This window comes from Labeo rohita, chromosome 6, assembly GCF_022985175.1.
Source record: "Labeo rohita strain BAU-BD-2019 chromosome 6, IGBB_LRoh.1.0, whole genome shotgun sequence".
NCBI lineage: Eukaryota > Metazoa > Chordata > Actinopteri > Cypriniformes > Cyprinidae > Labeo > Labeo rohita.
Genome location: NC_066874.1, coordinates 6,088,999 through 6,104,068, shown reverse-complemented (window position 1 = coordinate 6,104,068; position 15,070 = coordinate 6,088,999). Strand labels below are relative to the sequence as shown.

The window sequence follows — 15,070 nt, the reverse complement described above, 5'->3', positions numbered from 1 at the left end:
GATGACAGCGTTCGCTCAGAGTTGATAAGCAACAGGTCAGGTGTGTGTGTGTGTGTGTGTGCGCGTGTGTGTGTGCTCAGTGTAACATCCTAAATGTGTGGTCTCTGGTCGTCTCTGTGGATATTGTGATGGACTGACTTTTAAAAATTGAATTTTATATATTGCTTTATTTTATTTTCTAAAATGCTGAAGTGGGTGGGTGTAATTTTAACTGATGCTCACCTTGAAAATTCTTATTTGGGTAGATTATTTTTGTCTTCATTCTGGAATTAAAATGCTGTCATTTTTGTTTCAAGTACAAGCTCTAAAAATTAATTCAATAAAAAACATTGGCGGATATGGTTGTTGTGACATTACTGGCATAACTGAGGGACTGTATTTGTTTACAAGGCTTTAACAATACATCAGTGATTATATATCATATAAGGTCAATATATCAGCCATTTTGATGTTATGAATGAATGGCACAAATTAATTTTTGTGTAATTTTAAGCACAGGTTACACATAACATTTAAATTAATTTAAATAAATTGATATGCACAATATTAATAGTGTATATATACATATATAGTACATATATAACGTTGCACATCTATATAGATATTAGCATATAGCGTGCATATAGATAAGCATATAAATATTTTGCATGTAACTGCACAATATTAATCGTATAGAGATAGATATAGCATAAATATTGCATATAAATACATATGCACAATATTACAGATATAAATAGTATATAAATATATTGCACAAATATATGACAATATTAATCATGAATATAGATATAAATATATTGCATGCATATATATATACACATAATATTGTGCATATATACAGCTAGTGATATATATATATAGCACATTAATATTACATATAGAAATACATAGCAAATATATTGCCTATAAATTTATATTCACAATATTAATAGTGCATATATACATATATAACGTTGCATATCTATATAGATGATATTAATGTATATCATGCATACAGATATAGCATATAAATATTTTGCTTATAAATGTGCACAATATTAATCATATAGAGCTATAGCATAAATATTGCATATAAATACATATGCACAATATTAATTATAGATATAAATAGTCTATAAATATATTTCACAAATATATATGACAGTATTAATCATGCATATAGATATAAATATATTGCGTATACATTATATATATATACATATAATGTGCATATATACAGCTAGTGATATATATATATATAGCACATTAATATTACATATAGAAATACATAGCAAATATATTGCATATACATGTATATAGACAGCATATGTTGCAAATATTAAATACTGTGCATATGCAGATATAGCATATAAATAAATATAAATATAGCATACAAATATATAGCAAATAATATATATGCACAATATTAATCATGCATATAGACAGCATATACATATATTGAATATAAATATTATTTGTACATATGTAGCGTATATAGATATATAGCATATATATATATATATATATATGCACAATATTAATCGTATACAGAAATAAATATATTGCATATATATATATACTATATATATATATATATATATACACACAATATTGTGCATATAGCTAGAAATATATGTAGCATATAGATATATACGCATAATATTAATCATGCATATAGATACAGCAAATAAATATATTGCATACAATATATATATTTATATAGTATAGTTATAGCTATATAGTACATGAAAAGATGCAAATACATTGAACATTTAGTGTGGGTTTAGAGTTAACGAGAGCTACAGATGTATAATTGCAAGCTATAGAAAAATACAAAAAAAATAAATAAAATTACCCATTTTTGCAAATAAGCTTCATATATTCTCTCTCTCTCTCTCTCTAATTATCTGTCTACACACAAAGTTATAAGTTCCTATATTTTATAAGTGTATACCAAGCATTAAAATAATGCATTTTAGTCAACCACTATTTAACATATTACACCATAATGAACATCACTCATCACTCCTTTTTATTGCAATAAGAAATAAAGAGCAACTCCAGAAACAGGAGAAAGCATGCTTCTTCTACAATGAATGTTTTATTTTTTCCTTTACAAAACTCACTGTCATCTAGAAATAGTTACAGTGTACAAGAGAAAAACAAGAGGAGAGACATTTGCAGTTGAACGCCTGGTTGTCAACAGCCAGTCCAATAATAGAAGTGGTAATATAGCAATAATAATGATAACTGCAATAATAGTAACTAGATCATGGATGATAAAGCTTTAAACCAAATGAAATCACGCTTGCTCCTCGCCGCCTGAGGCAGAGGCTTCTTTATATCAAACCAACGTTAACACTGATTTCCCTCAGATCTTCATGAGAATAACAAGGGATACGAGACCTATATACTGGATATGATATTCATAGCAGAGTAAAATACAAAAGAACAACCAAAAAAGGGTTACATAGCATTTTATTTCAATTGCCTTCAGCCAGTTTTGCCTTCATGTTAGCGTTTCTTCATTACTGATACGTGACATACTTTCATGGATGTTTTCTAATTAGTGTCTAAGGCACTTTAAGAAACACGTCATTAAATGCTAACAGTGGAACAGGTTAGTACGCCTTCCGCTCATCCTCTTTAATACTACTAGTGTTCAAAGCATCCCGTCCACACGCCAAACTCCCAGTCTCGAGTTAACGAAAATTCAATGAAGTGCCTGTGAATTAACGGGTTCAATATTTCCAGTTGCTTTCAGCGCCGACGTAGCGATCTCAACTTGACGTCTGGACCGTTTTGAACTTCTTCCTTCATTTTAAGTTCCAATAAACTTCCTTTGGTGGCTGTTTCACTTGTAGTGTATCTAATAGAGCAGCTGGATTTGAGAAGTACCATCATACTGTCACATATGGGGGGAGAAGAAAAAAAAAAAAAAAAAAAAAACCTAAAGAGGTTACATATGTAAAGTCTTGATGTGCATTTGCATTCAGAATACTTCATATTTCCTTTCCAGTTGAAGCGGCCTTTTATGGCTTTCTTACGATGTGCAGTTAAAGGCGATTACATCCAAATTCTTAAAACACAAACCGCTAAATCTCCCAAACAGGCTTCGAGTTAAATGAAGATAAACGCCTAACGCAGTCGCCCGCAGGATTTCTTGTGTTTTAACTATTTAACGTGTTTAAATGTTAATGAGATGCTGAAGCGAGCAGCTTTTTTCACAGTTTTTCCTTTTCTGGTCCGTTTCAGATCCGGTCCAGTGCCACAGAACGTTTTTTTCTTTTAGTGTAGCGAACGAGCAGCACATGCATCTCTATCGACCCAAGATCTGCAGACCGTGAACTGTACTGTACAACTAGGATCCGTTCCGTCACGTTTGCTTAGCTAGCTGATGGTTTTACATCATTAAACTAGATCGGAGTGAACGCTTTCACCGCACGCTCTTGTGAACGAGCATATTCGTGTACACGAAGCGAGAAATGCACTTCTATAGTGTGTTCTGTCGTGAGCGCGGTATTGGCTACAGTTGCAGGAAACACTAATTGGCGTGTGTACGCTCGGTCTTGAAGCATCTTGTATTTAGAATAAGGCAGAGTTGATGCTCCCTTGGTAGGGAGGGGATAGAAATGGAGGTTTGAGGGTAGCTTATGTCTGAGTGTGTTGTGTGTGTCTGTGGATGTGTTAGTGTAGTTTTGTGTTTACATCGCTCACTGGTCCTCTTTCTGTACCGCTGACCCCACATAGCTAAAGGAGAAGAATGAGGTGCTGGAGAGGAGGAAGCAGTGGGGCTGGATGGCCACAGGGGGGCGCTGTGCTCTACTCCGCTGGAGTAGGCGGGTTCTCATTCAGGTCGCTGGCCTTGCTGTCTGCATCGTCGTCAGAAAATTCCCCTTCCATCTGCAGCTGTCTGCGGCCAGAACGGCTGGATGAGAAGCTGACGGGACCTCCTCGCCTGCAGGAGAGAGTGAATGAGGTGTTAGAATGTGTTACCCAACACAATGTTACTTTATTATTATTTAGAATATTTATTATTAAAGTATTTATTATTTTAAATTAGCTTTTGATTTTTATATACACTTTAGATTTACTTCCATTTTAGTAATTTAATGAGCTTGTCATTTAATTTTTTTATTTCTATTTATCTATTTTTTATTGCAGTTTTAGCCATTTTCTAATGTGCTTTTTTCATTTTTATTAGTTTTAAAATAAATTTTATTTCAGTTTTCAGAAATTGTAATTTTGTCTTTTTTTGTTTAAAAAATATCTAGCTTTGACTATTTCCATTTTAGTAATTTTGTGATTGTGTAATCTTTGTTTAAAAAAAAATATTTAGCATTTATTTGATATAGCAATAGCAATTTGATGAGCTTGTCATTTTTAAGTTTATTATTTCTATTTAGCAGTTATTTATTTTATTGCAGTTTTAGCAGATTTCTTATGTGCGTTTGTCATTTTTGTTCGTTTTAAAAATATTTGGCTTTAATTTGATTTCTGTTTTAGTAATTTTGTGATTGTGATCATTTGTGATCATTTTTTAGTTTAAAAAAATATTTTGCATTAATTTATTTCAGTTTTAGTAATTTAATGTGTTTGTTATTTTTATTAGTTTTTTTTTAATATTTCTATTTAACAGTTTATCAATTGTATGTGCTACTGTAATTTTAATATTTCAGTTTTAGCAATTTTGTGATTTTGTAATTTTCTAGTTTAAAAAATATTTAGTATTCATTTTTTCAGTTTTAGTAATTTGATGAGCTTTTCATTTTTAGCAGTTTTTTTAATCTATTTTATTGCAGTTTTTGTAATTTTCTAATCTGCTTTTGTCATTGTTATTAGTTTTAAAAATATTTAGCATTAAATTATTTCAGTTTTAGTAATTTAAGGAGCATTTGTTTTTATTTTATTTTATTATTTCGATTTAGCAATTTATTTTGTTTTTGCAGTTTTAGAAATTTTCTGATGTGCTTTAGTAATTTTATGTGTTTTTGTTATTTTTATTAGTTTTTTTTTTTTTTTTTTAGATATTTCTATTTAGCAATTGTATGTGCTTGTCATTTTTATTACATATGATTTTTTTTTTTTAATTTAGCATTTATTTTATTTCATTTTTTTTTTAGTATTTTAACTTTTTTTTTTTTAACTAGTTTTTAAAAAATATTTTTATTTAGCATCAATTTATTTTTATTTCAGTTTTAGTAATTTTGCTTTGTGTTTGTAATTTTTATTAGTTGTTTTTATGTTTCTAGTTAGCATAACATTTATTTTAGTTTATGTAATTCTAGTCCTTCATTTTAGTTCGTTTTTAGTTAAGACAATTTGAATTTTCAAGTATTTCAAGTATGAGTTTAATTAAAGGTTTTATCTAATGTTGATATTTTATTTTATTTCAGCCTTTTTCAATTTATGAAAAGGAGCTTTAGTTTTTGTTAACAACAACAGCACCAACCCAACCAATGCATGTACAATTTATTTAACAATCACTCTGGTACAACCCCTGTACCTGAGGCGGTTTTTGAGCGTGTTGACCTCTCGGCTCAGACCCTCACTAGCTTCGGTGGCATCGTCCAGCTCCCTCTGCAGCTTCCTGCGAGAGGCGTTCGCTCGAGTCGCCTCTTCCTCAGCCTCCTCCAGCTGCCTCTTCAGCTGCTTCATGCGGGAGTTCGCCTTCTCCATCTAAAGACAGACAGAAACTCTGAGTCTGGAGACTGGAGTAATGATGTTGAAAATTCAGCTTTGCATCATAGGAATAATTTACATTTTTAAAATTATTCAAATAGAAACAGCTATTTTAAATTTCACAATATTAATGATTTCACTGTATTTTTGATCAAATAAATGCTCCCTTGTGACTAGTTTATCCACAAAATCCAGTAGCAACATGGAAATGCTATAAAACCAGCCCATCAGTTTGAAAGTTTGAAAGCCATTTAATAAACAGCTCAAGGAAATGTTGTTACTGAAGCTTGGAAAGTGGAAACTTAATTTTTTCAACATTTATTCAGTGTAAGCAGGCAGTGCCCAGTACACTTTGAGAAGGAAGATTAGGCTTCGGGTTTCATTCACCTGCTCTTTGTACTGGTCGGCATGGCGACGCTCATCCTCCACTTGCATGAACACCTCCTTGAGTTTCTTCTCTGTGCGACGCACGATCTTATTGGCTGCAGCTCTCTCCCTGTGAAGAGCACAGAGCATTAACAAAACCCATTGGCACTAACTCGTCTTTTGGCAGATTCAGAATGTGGCGTTAAATGGTTTCTTTTCACTGTTGCATACTTTGCTTCCTGTTCAAGCTGCTCTTCTAGCTGGATAATCTTGGCCTCCAGGGCGGCGATAGAGGCCTTGAACTTTGATTTGACGGATCCCTCGAGTTCCTGCAGTTTGGACTTCAACTCTTTGTTTTGCCGCTCAAGCTGCTGACGGGCGTTCTCGCTCTTCTGGGCGGCACTGCGCTCACCTGCCAGCTCTGTGTTCAGGGTATCCACCTGAAATACAGACACAACAGCTGCTACTGAAGACGTGATGTGTCACAAGTATACAGAGCTCTCAGAACAGGCCAGGCTGACAAGTGCATTTAACTGTATTGAAAACACAGCTTGCTCATAATTACAGTAACTTCTTCAACACTGCACCTGCATAGTGGTCTTGCGGAAGCGGTCATTCAGGAGCTCCATGTTGCTCTGTTCCTCCTCTAGCTCTTCCTCCAGCTGGGCAATGCGAGCCTCCAGCCTCCTCTTTTCATCCAAGAGTGCTGCCCTGAAAGAATGAACATGAATGAACGATACATCTTATTTTTGTACAAACTATGAATAGACGAGCAAATTAATGCAATGCAAAAGAATGCACAAGACATTGCGGTGTTTGAAACATTTCACCCACTATTGGTTCTCCTTTAATAAGCTGTTTCACTCGTAATATACATCACAATACTCAAGTAAAATCAGTAGCAACTTTTAGTTCACACTGACTTTAAAGGGACAGTTCACCCAAAAATGACAATTACCCCATGATTTATTCACCCTCAAGCCATCCTAGGTGTACATAACTTTCTTCTTTCAAATACAATCAGAGTTACATTAAAGAATGTCCTAGCCCTTCCGAGCTTTTTAATGGGAGTGAATGGGTGTTGAGATTTTGAAGTCCAATAAAGTGCACACATCCATCATAAAAAGTGTTCCACATGACTCCTGGGATTAATGAAGTCCTTCTGAAGTGAAGCGATGTATTTGTGTAAGAAAAATATCCATATATAAAACTTTATAAACTGTAATCTCTAGCTTCCGCTAACTGTCGTACGTGCGTTCACAAGAGTGGCGTTCCAGCAGATGACATAGGTGTAGTGTAAGCTCTGCTGACACTATACTAGTCTCGCAAGAACCAAGTTTTGTTTACAGTAAAGGAAAACCAGTCTCCTAGTGGGTTTTATCAAAATCCTCCACCATTTTTCTTTACAAATCCTTGTCTTGTACTTCTAATTCATGACTGGTGTTTTGTTTTGCTCTCTACTGCACTTCCGAGGTCGTCACTGTGTTCGTCTACGTCCTGCGTCATCCGCTGGAACGCCACTCTCTCGTGTACACGCATATGACAATTAGCAGAAGCTTGAGATAATGCTTTATGAAAGCTTTTAATGTGGATATTTTTCTTACACAAATGCATCGATTTGCTTCCGATGGCCTTTATTAAAACCCTGGAGCCGTGTGGAGTACTTTTTATGATGGATGGATGCACTTTATTGGACTTCAAAAACTCAACACCCATTCACTGCCATTATAAAGCTTGGAAGAGCCAGGACATTTTTTAATATAACTCCGATTGTATTCATCTGAAAGAAGACAGTCATATACACACAGGATGGCTTGAGGGTGGGTAAATCATGACGTAATTTTCATTTTGGGTGAATTATCCCTTTAAGAGGTTTGCAGCACAATGACTCACTTTCCAGAGGCACTGTTGGAAATCTCATCAGCGAGCTCGTCTCTTTCCTGTTCAGCATGGCGTCGAGCTCTCTCTGAAGATGCCAGGTCCTAAAAACACAATCACAACCAAATCATAAACAGACTCGCCAATTTAACTAATCTGATTTAAATGGTGTAGAAAAACAAGAAACAGATTCTACTTTCTGTATTTCAGGTTTTGCAGTGTCGGCTCACCTCTTGCAGCTGCAGAATCTCAGCCTCTAGACTCTTGAGCTTCTTCTCATTTTCCTTAGACTGAGCGAAGATCTCATCACGAGAAGCGCGTGCCTCCTCCAGCTCCCTCTGGTAGTCCTTCATCTGGGCCTGGTTTGAAAACAAAGAGATGTTGCCATCTGTACTTCTCACATTTTGTCATATCTCTGCACTGATTGTGAACTTACAATATTTAGTCACAGTAATGCAGTCAGTGATGTAGACATCTGTGTCACTACTAAAAGACTGATGCACTTTCGCTGATACAAGCTTTTGAGGATAAACAGATTATGCTAACAGTAAATGTGTCATTTCTTGCATTATCAAGCACATTTCTGTGCATGAACAGCAGCATTCTGGAAGAGATTGTACCTGGAGTTTGCGTAGCTGTTTAATGGCTTCATCACGGGCCTTGTTTGCAGCCTCGATCTGCGCTTCCACATCTTTGAGGTCCATCTCCAGTTTCTTCTTGGCAGCTACAGCAAGAGCTCTCTGCTTCCTTTCATCTTCAAGCTCCGCCTCCATCTCACGCACCTGAAGGAAGAGGAATCATGGATTAAAAACCGCACCAGATAGGTTTACTATGAATTAAAACGACCGCAGACTGTCAAAAAAAAATTGTTACTTGTTGCTTCTTAAGATACTTACCCTTCATTACACAGACTTACTTTTTTACTTGCAAGCACATAAGCCATATAAAATGGCAATAAAATGATTAATATTAAAGTACTTTGAATGTTTTACCAAAAAAACCCTATTCTTGGTAACATGACTTAAAAAGCACTACTTAAAATATTCTTATTTTTAAAAAAAAAAAAAAGAGAAAAATAGGCAGTAGTAAACAATCAAGTAATAGAACATTAATAAAACATGGATAAATTAAGTTGATAAAAACAGGTACCAGTAAATAAACTACTTTTAATCTTAAAAATGGGATCATTTTCATCCCCACATGGCTTGTAATCCTCAAAAACGACAGATTCCACCCACCTGTTTGACCAGTGCTCTCTTCTTCTCTTCATTCTGCTCATCTCTGGCCTGCAGGTCTCGGTCAAACTGGGCCTTCATGGCCTGCATGTTGACCTCCAGGCGCAGCTTGGCATCCTCTGTGGCCTGTAGTTCGTCCTCTAGCTCCTCTAGCTGAGTGCGCATCTCCTCCACCTGCTGCTCCAGAGTGCGTTTGGATTTCTCCAGCTCATGGACCTAAAGATTACAAGATGTTAAAAAATAAAACACAGTGAGACTGTGTCATAACCAGACACATTGTGATCAAGTGCTAAACGATAAATCCAGGACTTCTCTAGACATTCATATTTACTTCTCATTTCTAAACATTTCTCAACATTTTTTAAAGATTGCAGAGGAAGATATCAATTTTCCATTTTTGCAGATCACTTTCAACATCACATTTTTATGACAAATTCCCAGATTTTTCCAGGTTTCTGTCCAAATGAGCATTTTACTTTTTTGCTTTCATGTTTGCCACGGCACTCTGAATAGATGCAGACAGTGAAAATTTAACAGCCCAAAATCCTGCTCCATATGCTGTATATTAAACATGCATATGTTGTGACTGGCTGATTTTGTCGCTTTGCTAAGTATTCTGCTGTCAGTGATGACAGGCAAATTACCTGACACCTGAAACTTGTTTCATCACACTTAGTTAGCACATGCTTTAGAGTGTCAGCACGTTAGGAGGTTTTAGAACAAAAACAGCCAATAAAATCTGCTGTTTACAAAACACCGAAGGTTCTTTAAAACATCATTGTGAACATTATCACATATGTAATATTATAGTATAAAATTCCAGTAACACAGTGACTTACATTCTTGCCTACATCATCCTTGGAACTCATTAAATCCTCCATCTCGGCTCTGAGCTGCTTGTTGAGTCTCTCGAATTCCTCTTTAGCCTCCAGAGCTTCATCCAGAGCTCGGGCCATAGACAGAGCTTTGGTCTCCTTCTCTCTCGCCTCGGCCTCCGCACGGTCCCTCTCCTCAGCGTAACGCGCAGAGATGGTCTTCTCCTCCGCCAGCATCTGACATACACATCAACCAATGCCTTTGTGAGTATTTCCTTTTAAAATGATAACGTTTTTCAGTAATATTTAAAGATTATAAAGAAAAATGAATATTAAAAATAACCAAAATTACCTAATAATTTTTTTCATCAGTTATTCACACTCATATTACTGCAAACCTACAAGACTCCTATTCAACTTCCAAACACAACTTAAGATATTTTAAATAAAACCTGAGAGATTTCTGTCTATCCACTGAAAGAACATTCCACTAAAACTTTGAAGCTTCAAAAAGTTCATAAAGACATCAAAAAGCTGGTTCTCACACGTCAAGCAATCATGCTTGAGCTTCAGTTTCTCATATTTGGTGCATTGGTCAGAGTTCATTTGTGAGTGTGAGTAAATGATGACAAATGTGACCACAAAACCAGTCATAAGTAGCATGGGTATATTTGTAGCCAACAATACATTGTATGGCTCAAAATTACATTTTTCTTTTATGCCAAAGGATCATGTTACATGAAAATGTTTCGTACATTTCTTACCATAAATATATCAAAACTTAATTTTTGCTTAGCAATATGCATTGCCAAGAGCTTAATTTGGACAACTTTAAAGGCGGCCCTCAGATACCAGATTTTCAAATAGTTGTATCTCAGCCAAATATTGTCCTATCCTAACAAACCATACATCTAAGCTTATGTATTTTCTTTTAATTGATGTATACATCTCAATTTCAAAAACTGACCCTTATGACTGGTTTTGTGGTCCAAGGTCACAAATTTTATTTCTGGGTAAACTGTCTCTCAAAACCAATTCAAACCTGGTCAAACTTCTTCTGTTTCTTCTCCAGGTTTGAGACGATCTGTCTCTGGTGGTCCAGGTCCACCATAAGATCATCAAGCTCCTGCTGCAGTCTGTTCTTGGTTTTCTCCAGCTTGTCGTAGGCGATGACCTTTTCCTCCAGCTTCTGACTGGCCCCCTCCATATCCTTCTGCAGCTTCCTCTTGACCTCCTCCAATCCTTCAAGAGCTCCCACATCATCCTCCAGCTTCTTCTTGGTCTCCACCAGCTATCCAAAAAAAAGCTTTTCTTGATGAATGACATTCTTAACGAATGTGTCTGAGTGTTAGATGCTGATCTTAACTGACATGCCATGTGCCCTCATTAAAAAAAGTATGGCGTGATTGTGCATACCTGGGCTTGTAGTGTTGCCAGTTGTTTCTCCAGGTTCCTTCGCGCTTCCTCTTCCTCCTCCTGCTGCTCCTGAAGGTTGTTCTTCTCCTCCTCCAGTTGACGGATACGACTGCTTAGGTTTAGCTTCTGACGCGTTTCCTCTTGAAGCAGCTCCTACATCCACAATATTAAACAAGCATGACTCAATCACATCACACACCTTTTCTTGTGAGTAGCCTATCTATTGTTTTCATTAAGTCAGTGCCGTCTTTTATTGCTGATTCAATAATGAAATTTCGTCAGGAGCATACTATGGATCCACCTTGTTGCCAGCTACTAAATGTTAAAAATTGCTTTGTTTACTCATCCAGTGCTTCCTGTTCACAGAGACACATTACCTGAGTGTCCTGAAGCTGACTCTCTAGGCTGGAGGCATCTTTGGCCAGCTTAATTCCCTTCTTCTCAGCATCTTCCAATAGAGAAGAAACATTGTCCAGTTCCGTCTGCAACAGATGAAAAAAAATAAAAATATAATAAATCAAATATGCGATGGAGGGATATTTCACAAGTACCCTGGATTATGATCTATTTAAAGGTGCTTTAACACTTCGTCGGATAGCCTGGTCTGAACTGGAGTTTGACTGAACCCCCTTCCCCCTGCTGGTTTGTGTTCACAAGGTGGTTTTTGGTTCTGAACCACGGTATGATTGCACAATCACAGTGGCACCTGTTTTCCCATGATGCAAGGTGGCAACTATGCAGAAGACGGCAAAATGAAAGCATCTGGTACTGGTTTATATTATCCAAATGAACCAAACTCCACCAAAAGTACTACTGTGAAAGCCCCCTAAATGTACAAGGTCTCACATGAAATATTAAGTCTGAATGTAACAGAATTGTTTAATTCTCTGTACAAGGATGTTAGTTTAAAAACAACAACAACAACAACAACAACAACAACAACAACAACAACAACAACAACAACAACAACAAGACTTAAATGTAGCAGAAACATTTCTAAAGGCACTTTATTTTTGAAAGCTGTTAGAGTCACTTGTTTATTGAGGAGCAAAAATATAACTAGGACTGCACAATTATAGAAGTAGTTCGCTTTCAGAACAAAACTTATACAGATAATTTACTCACCCCCTTGTCATCCAACATGTTCATTTCTTTCTTTGTTTCTTCAGTCAATAAGAAATTATGTTTTTGAGGAAAAAATTTCAGGGTTTCTCTTAATATAGTGGACTTCTATGGTGCCTGCAATTTAAACTTACAAAATGCAATTTAAATGCAGCTTTAAAGGGCTTTAAATGATCCCAGCTGACAAAGAAGGGTCTTATGTAGTAAAACGATTTGTCATTTTCTAAACAAAATGATCGTCTTGTCTAGCCCTGCGTGAACTCTGTGTATTCCGGTTCAAGACAGTTAGGGTATATCGAAAATTTTCTTATTCTCATTTTCCAACTTCAAAATCGTCCTACATCACTGCAGAAGTACCGACCCAGTGTTTACAAAGTGAACAAATAAAGGAGATCAAATCAGGGATGTAGGATGATTTTGAAGTTGTAGGAGAAAATGATGGGAGTTTTTCTACATACACTAACTGAACTGGAATACACAGAGTTCACGCAGAGCTAGACAAGATGAGCATTTGAGGTTTAAAAACTATATAAATATATATATATAAATATATATAAATATAAATATAAATATAAATAAATATATATATATATAAAAATATATATATATATAAATATATATAAATATAAATATAAATATAAATAAATATAAATAAAAAAAAAAAAAATATATATATATATATATATATATATATATATGTGTGTGTATATATATATATATATATATATATATATATATATATATATATATATATATATATACACACACACACATATATATATATATATATATATATATATATATAATTTTTTTTTTTTTTTTTTTAATGACTGTAGATAAGACCCTTCTTCCTCAGCTGGGATCACTTACAGCCTTTAAGGCTGCATTTAAACTGCATTTTGGAAGTTCAAAATCGGGCACCATAGAAGTCCACTATATGGAAAGAAATCATGAAATGTTTTCCTCAAAAAACAATTTCTTTATGACTGAAGACAGACAGACATGAACATCTTAGATGACAAGGGGTGAGTAAATGATCTGTTCTGGAAGTGAACTTCTCCTTTAAGTGATTTTTCATTATAAAATTGATACAAAATTTGTACAAATAAAAAAATAAAAAAATAAATGTGCTTGTTCGTAGGGCCGCACAATGTTGTGATTATTTATCAATATGACTATAAAATAACATATGGAACTGGTTATTATATAATAATTAAAAATGGTACATACGCTAACATTTAATTATTGCAATTTATATAAAAATAATTGCAATTAATTTGAATAATTGCAAATTTTATAATTGCAATTCGATAATCCCATTAAGAAATAATCGTGAGGGTTTTTTTTTTTATAATCGTGCAGCTGTAATTACAGCTACACTTTCAGTCTAAAAAACAAATTAAACAAGTTATCTGTAATATCTGAGGGAGGAGGGAGTGTAACAGTAGTTCATGGAAAAGGGTGTAATTGAAATGATTACGAGAGGAGTATAACAGCACTCACTTGCAGTTTATGTGATACAGTGTAACAGCACTGACCTGTAGTTTGTGGGAGCGGTCTGAAAGTTCTCCTTTAACCTTCTCTCCCTCACTGAAGCGGGCCATGAACTCCTGCAGCTGAGCCTCAAGTTTCTTTCTCTTGTGCTCCGATTCAGACTTGGCTTGCTGCAAACTCTTCACCTCATTGGCCAGCTCCTTATTATCACTCTCCAGAGTCTGTTTGTTTTTCTCCAGATTTGACTTGACCTAAAGTTGACAGACAGACAATGTGAGAGACAGACAGTTTTTGCCTGAACTGTATCAACAGGAGACCACACTGTATTCAATCACTGAACGAGGAAATGAATTCCAAACACATCATTTTGACAGCCGACGACTGGCAGGGTTCCAGTCGAGACATTGGAACTGAAATCCCTCCCTACGGTAATGAGTCATTTGCTCTTCTTCTCTATGGCTTACTCTCTTGGCCTGCTCCAGCTGCTCAGAGATCTCCTCCAGAGCTGTGCCGTGCCTCTGTCTCATCTCCTGAATTTGAGACTCATGGTTTCTCAACTCATCATCAATGGCCTTCTTCAGCTCTGCCACCTCCTGCTCTCGTTTGGTCCTTTAAGAGCAAAAGACACATTATTAGACAAGACATATTTGATAAAGTTACAACTAGCTGCATTTTGTGGTCACGGTGAAAAGGTTTGTAAATTGGATTTAGTTCCTGATGCAGACTCTTGTACCTCAGCTCCTGCTGGGCGGCAGTGGTGTCCAGGGTGTCTTCCAGCTCGGTCTTCAGAGCCTCCAGTTCCTCACTCAGGTCTCTCTTGAGTTTCTCAGCTTTGTTTCTGGCTGCTTTTTCAGACTCAAGATCCTCCTGGAGTTCAGCAAGCTGGGCCTGAAGCTCCCGCACTTGCTTCAGAGCGTTGTTCTTCTGAGCGACCTCCTCATCACCTCTGTGGAACAACAAACATGAGCAAAGATTATTAGCAAATTGATGCACGCTAAATTAGATTATATTCTACACTTTTTGTTTAAAAACTTCATTAATTAAACAGTCCTTTAAAATCTAGGCCAAATTTTGCTACTGCAC

General features: G+C 35.5%; 1 protein-coding gene across 2 annotated transcripts in view; it reads right to left on the bottom strand.

Moving 5' to 3' along the window:
• Positions 1 to 1,997: 1,997 nt before the first annotated feature.
• The window catches only part of myh10 (myosin, heavy chain 10, non-muscle), a 63,999-nt gene continuing 50,926 nt past the window's right edge, over positions 1,998 to 15,070 (bottom strand). For both annotated transcript variants that reach the window (XM_051112687.1, XM_051112688.1), the window contains 16 exons: positions 14,721 to 14,933; positions 14,452 to 14,596; positions 14,032 to 14,238; positions 11,749 to 11,853; positions 11,372 to 11,524; positions 10,998 to 11,246; positions 9,980 to 10,192; positions 9,144 to 9,356; positions 8,526 to 8,687; positions 8,136 to 8,264; positions 7,921 to 8,009; positions 6,615 to 6,738; positions 6,259 to 6,467; positions 6,049 to 6,157; positions 5,486 to 5,658; positions 1,998 to 3,937 (listed from right to left, as the gene is read on the bottom strand). In XM_051112687.1, the coding sequence (XP_050968644.1) occupies positions 3,802 to 3,937; positions 5,486 to 5,658; positions 6,049 to 6,157; positions 6,259 to 6,467; positions 6,615 to 6,738; positions 7,921 to 8,009; positions 8,136 to 8,264; positions 8,526 to 8,687; positions 9,144 to 9,356; positions 9,980 to 10,192; positions 10,998 to 11,246; positions 11,372 to 11,524; positions 11,749 to 11,853; positions 14,032 to 14,238; positions 14,452 to 14,596; positions 14,721 to 14,933 (2,629 nt within the window). In that variant the 3' untranslated portion in view covers positions 1,998 to 3,801. The remainder of the gene's footprint in view (positions 3,938 to 5,485; positions 5,659 to 6,048; positions 6,158 to 6,258; positions 6,468 to 6,614; positions 6,739 to 7,920; positions 8,010 to 8,135; positions 8,265 to 8,525; positions 8,688 to 9,143; positions 9,357 to 9,979; positions 10,193 to 10,997; positions 11,247 to 11,371; positions 11,525 to 11,748; positions 11,854 to 14,031; positions 14,239 to 14,451; positions 14,597 to 14,720; positions 14,934 to 15,070) is intronic.